Source organism: Sturnira hondurensis, unplaced genomic scaffold, assembly GCF_014824575.4.
Source record: "Sturnira hondurensis isolate 20B ecotype Veracruz unplaced genomic scaffold, ASM1482457v3 Scaffold0018877, whole genome shotgun sequence".
NCBI lineage: Eukaryota > Metazoa > Chordata > Mammalia > Chiroptera > Phyllostomidae > Sturnira > Sturnira hondurensis.
The window spans coordinates 682,004-687,420 of record NW_028091508.1 but is presented as its reverse complement, the minus strand read 5'-3'; the positions used below and the strand labels follow the sequence as shown (position 1 = coordinate 687,420).

General features: G+C 51.4%; 1 protein-coding gene across 1 annotated transcript; it reads left to right on the top strand.

Moving 5' to 3' along the window:
• The first annotated feature begins 868 nt into the window (after positions 1–868).
• On the top strand, positions 869–4,592 carry CHP2 (calcineurin like EF-hand protein 2). The gene is made up of 7 exons (XM_037070662.1): positions 869–1,152; positions 1,495–1,567; positions 1,680–1,760; positions 1,882–2,009; positions 2,185–2,246; positions 2,923–3,045; positions 3,234–4,592. Exons 1-7 carry the CDS (start codon positions 1,086–1,088, stop codon positions 3,285–3,287), a joined length of 588 nt encoding a protein of 195 aa, XP_036926557.1. The 5' UTR covers positions 869–1,085; the 3' UTR covers positions 3,288–4,592.
• The last annotated feature ends 825 nt before the right edge of the window (positions 4,593–5,417 follow it).

Genomic DNA, 5,417 nt, shown 5'->3' with positions numbered 1-5,417 from the left:
TACTGTGGAGTGTGTGAGCTAGTGTAATCAAGGCCTCAGCAAAGTACCTGGCGCATGAAGTGTGGTTGAAAAATGAGAGGCCATGTTGTTACTATTACTATTCTCTTATGGATCACAGTGATGTTTGCACCTCTCTCTCAGGCTGTGAATACCCATCATCCTTCAGGGCTGGTCAGAGATCTGAGTCGTTCCCAGCCTGGAGCTTCAACCAGAGACCCGAGGGGCTTATAAGGTAGTGAGTTGGGCTGGGTGGGGACTGTGGCACCAGGACAGCCCACCATGCTCCATTTAAACATGGCAGCTGCTCCTGGGCTACAGTCCAGTGGTTCCAGGCATGGTGCCAGGCAGCTGCGAGGACCTAGTGGTATCAGACTTATGGTTTCTCAGGAGAAGCTGGGAATCTGGAATTTTGGTTCAGTCTTCTGACTTGTAAGTATTGACTCAATTAAACAACAATAACGTTATCAAGTCCTGAAATGCAGTGCTCTTTCCACTTAAACCAGCTCTGGTGCCTCAGGACCCTCTCCACTTCACTTTTTGGGGGGAGTTCTTAACGCCTCTCCCTCTGGCTCTCCTGCCTGGGGAGGGGGTTCAGGCTGGGGCCATTCGCGACTGGGACCAACGCGAATACCTTCCCTCCCCACCCATCACCTCCTTTCCAGAAGGACCTGGATTCTGTCTGTAGAGGCAGAAGGTCAGGACACCCCAGCCTTACTCATGGGCGCTGGGAGAGTCCAGCTGGGAGGGCTGAACCCGCAGAAGGAGGCGCCCGGGCTCCTGGGCCGAGTGTGAGAACGCGGACACAGCAAGGGCGTACGGCAGGTGGCACCCGACCTCGCACAGCCTCTCCCTGCGCTGACCTCGGCAGCTCGGACTGAAACAGCCGATTGTTCGCGCCGCCCTCTGACCCTTCCATTCAGGGTGTTGCTTTCTATTCGCCCAGGTCGCGGGTAGGAGGCGAGGAACGCCCAGGTTTAGAAGGTTGGATCCACTCCAGGCCTGTGGCCTTTGGACCCCAGGACACCAGGCGCAGCGCTCCGGCGGGAAGACAGGTCGCCCGGGTCGGCTGTAGCTGTAGCTCGGCCATGGGCTCCGGCGGCTCCAGCGCCGCGCAGATCCCCGACGCGGACAACATTCGACGGAAGACCGGCTGTGAGCAGGGCGCCCGGGGCTCCAGTAGGGTCTTGAGAAAGCCTGGGTGGAGGGATGCGCGAGCTCAAGAGGTCCAAACAGTAATCGTGGAGCTAGGGGCGCGGTACTCCTGCGGCCCGTCGTCCAGGTTTGAGGCAGAGCTGGGTCCTCAAGCTTGGGGACACCCAGGAGTCCTCCAGCCCGGATGGAAGGGGTTGGTTTTGGTCCCTTGGTCCAAAGGGGAGCGCGGCTGTTCAGAGAGCCTTCTCGGGTCTGGTCAGGCGCCTTCAACCTCCAGCTGGCCCCAGTTCTCTGGCGGAACGTGCCCTCCGGCCACCTACCCTTCTGCCTTTCCTCCCACAGTCTCGCAGGCCAGTTTGCTCCGTCTCTACCACCGGTTTCGGGCCCTAGACAGGAACAAGAAAGGTTACCTGAGGTGAGGGGGAGCTGATCTGTGACTTCCCCCTCTGTGCCTCTGACCCTATCCCCTCCCTTTGATCCTTCACATCTTCGGTCTCTGCCCTACCGGTTTTGAACTACCTTTCCAGCCGCGTGGACCTGCAGCAGATCCGGGCGCTGGCTGTGAACCCCCTGGCGGATCACATTATAGACAGCTTTTTCCCTGATGGGTGAGCCTCGCTGGGCATGAGGAGATGGGGGGAAAATCTAGCTTGGGATGGTGGGGGTAGTTTAGGGGGCAGTGGCCAAGGTGACCACTGCCTCTGGTAATTCCACCTCCACTCCTCCCAGGAGCCTGCGACTGGATTTCCCAGACTTTGTGAGAGTCCTGGCTCACTTCCGACCTGTCGATGAGGACACAGGAACCCGGGCCCCCAATGACCCTGAACCCCTCAACAGCAGAATGAACAAACTTCGCTGTGAGTTGGTAGGGTCTCCCCAAGTGAGACCCTGAATTTACCACACCAGTGAGTGGCTCCAGGCACTCCCACTCCCTTCCTGAGACTATTGATGACCCCCTGCTGGCCAGGGTGACCTGCTGGAAGAGAACCAGGGAAGACTCACCTTCCCTTTCCCCCTTTTCTCTCTCCCCAGTTGCATTTCAGCTATATGATCTGGATCGAGATGGAAAGATTTCCAGGCACGAGATGCTACAGGTTGGAAGAACACTAGAACAAAAATGTAGTCTGCGATGGCTGGGATGGTTGAATGGAGTGATTATGGGGCTTGGGTAGATAATTGACGGGTTGGGAATGCAGATGATTGGAGTGTTGGTTGGGCAATGGGAATGGGTGCAGTTGGAGTGTGGGTTAGTTGGGAGATGGGGGGGTGCCACAGTGGGGTATGAGGTTGGCAATAGATCAGTGGTTCTCAGCGGGGGGTGATTTTTGCCCCCCTGAACGACATTGCCAATATCTGGAGACATTTTTGGTTATCACAGCTGGGGAGGCGGGGAGCAACTGGCACCTTGGTGGGTAAAGGTCAGGAATGCTGCTAAACATATTATAATATACAAGATAGCACCCCCCCCCCAATACACACAAGGAATTATTTGGCCCCAAATGGCAGTGGTGCTGAGACTGAAAAACTCTGGGAAAAACTCTGGGCACACTATTGAGTGTGAGAAAGTGAGGGACAGATGGGTGTTTGCATGGTGAAGCAATGGGGGGAATTGGTGGATATGGTAGGAAGTGATTGGAATGGAGTGAACAGTGGATGAGGGATGGATTATGAAATTGTTAATAACTTTTAGGGCTATGTGGACAAGGTTGGGGGTGGTGTTAGTAGTTCCTGTGCCTCCTCTTTATAGTCACCTCTTCCTTCACCTACCAGGTACTTCGGCTGATGGTTGGGGTACAGGTGACAGAAGAGCAGTTGGAGAGCATTGCTGACCGCACAGTGCAGGAGGCTGATGAAGATGGAGATGGGGCTGTGTCTTTCCTGGAGTTCACCAAGGTCAGAATGCCCTTGGGGCCTGAGGAGTTGAAAGCATGAGTCCCTAGGACAGATGGACATGGGAACTGAAGCTTGAAGGAGGAGGGCAAAGACAGGGGTTCTTAGAAATGGTGGGGCCTTAGGGATGGAAGAGGTTGGAAGAATAGACTATAATTCAAGTCCTCTTGGCTACCACCCATCTTTACCAGTCCTTGGAGAAAATGAACATTGAGCAGAAGATGAGCATCCGGATCCTGAAGTGACCTTCATTGTGCATCTGGCCAACTTGAAAAAAGCAGTTCTGCCTGGGGTTCATCCTTAACGTCCATGGAGGGATGGGCTCCAATAAACTGTAATTTTATGTCTCCATTGAACTGTATTTAGGGTCAAGGAGGCAAAGCTGGATGGGTGTGTGCTAAAGTCTAACTCATTTGATTCTGGATCTGCAAATCAGGCAATATTCTTAGTTGCAAGTGACGGAAATGCCAAATCAAAAGGATTTCAGTTAAAAAGGGACTTGTTGGACTCATAAAAGTGTGGAAGTGTCTTCAGGCACAGCTGAATCCAAGAGCTCTGATGATGCTATCTGGACTCAGTTATTCTCCATTTGTCGGATTTTTTTTTTGTATGTGTTGGCTTCATTCTAGGAAGGGTCTTTACTTATGGTGGGGGGTGGTCACCACTTGCTCCAGGCTTCTTCAGTAACCCAGTGGGAACAGATTTTCTTTTTCAATAATTTCAAGCAAAGAGTGTCATCAGCTCACTGGGGCCTTGTCCCTACTTCAGGGGAAGGGAATATTCTGATTAGCCAGGTGTGTGTCATGTGCTAACTGCTATAGCCAAGAAATAGGTACTGAGGACTCAGGATGAGTAAGGATGTTTACTTAAACTTTAAGCCTTAAAGGACAATGACGTGCTATTATCAGAAGAAGGGGGATGATGTCGGTCAGACAAAATGAGATATCCATTACTGTTAAGTTGACCAAATGCATGGACTGATGAAGTCCTCTTAAATGGGTTTCACTTGATCCCATGGGTGTATGCTGGTGTGATTTAGGTGGAGGGGGAGAGAGGTGATATTAAAATAATAAACAAGACATGCCTTTCTATAATATGAAATAGTTCAAAGTTTTGGAGAGTAATTTCATTTTTTTAATGGTAAGATTTTTTAATGATGTTGACACATCACAGAAAGAGTGTGAAAGTCACATAAAAGCATGAGATTCTAGGTCTGGAGCGAAGCACTTCGTCTGTACCTATGGGAGATATGTTGGTGCCCTGCCCAAGTCCTCTCCCAGAACTGTGCTGGAGTTGTCTTGTATCAATACATGAGAGCCAACTGTGCTCATATTTTCCTAACTCTGCTTTCAGTGATGTCACACTGGCACCTTGAAATTGGCTGTTGTGAGAATATATATACCAGAAGCTCTGGCAAATGCAATAGGCAGGGCTTTTCCAAATAGGAGAGGCTGTTGTCAAACCCTTATTTGCACACTGGCTGCCAGGCATCACTATCACCATATACTCATATGCCAGTGGTTCCTGATCCCCAGCTGTAATGAGGTATAGTTGGTGTGCAAAAAATGTACATAATTAATATATACAATTTGAGCCCTGGCTGGCATGCTCAGTGGATTGAGCACGGGCTGGGAACCAAAGGGTCACTGGTTTGATTCCCAGTCAGGGCACATATCTGGGTTGTGGGCCAAGTTCCCAGTTCATGGTGCTCAAGAGGCAATCGCACATCGATGTTTCTCTCCCTCTCTTTCTCCCTCCCTTCCCCTCTCTAAAAATAAATAAATAAAATCTTTTAAAAACTGCACATAATTAATATATACAATTTGATAAGTCTGTACATAATCAAGGTAATTTTTGATGATGTCCATCGTCGCCAAAAATTTATCCCTTTTTTGCTTTTTAAAAATAGTTTTTTTAATTTATTTTTAAAGAGAGGGGGGACTTCCACCAAGATGGAGGCATAGGTGGAAACACTGTGCCTTCTCCCACAACCAAGTTTGAATAAAACAAAGGATTGGAGAAACAAAGACACAACCAAAGGACAGAAAATTGAATTATACGGAAGTCCGACTACATCTAACCGTTCAACGGGGACGGTAAGAGGGGCGGAGCCAGCAGTGAGCGGGGTCGGGCAGGACAGGGCCCCCGACCCAGGCGCGCAGGCGGACGAGAACCAGCTGGGGTGCGGGGCAGACCGCGGGCGCATATTCGCGCACAGTGAGACAAACCACGCAGGCCCCAGGGGGCGAGGGCTGACGGCGGTGGCGCACTCGCGAGCAGTGGGACGAAACGCGTGGGCCAGGTGACGGCAGCAACTGCGGCACCGGTGAGGGCCGTGGCAGCAGGCGGCGGACAGGACGCCATAGTCCCTCTTT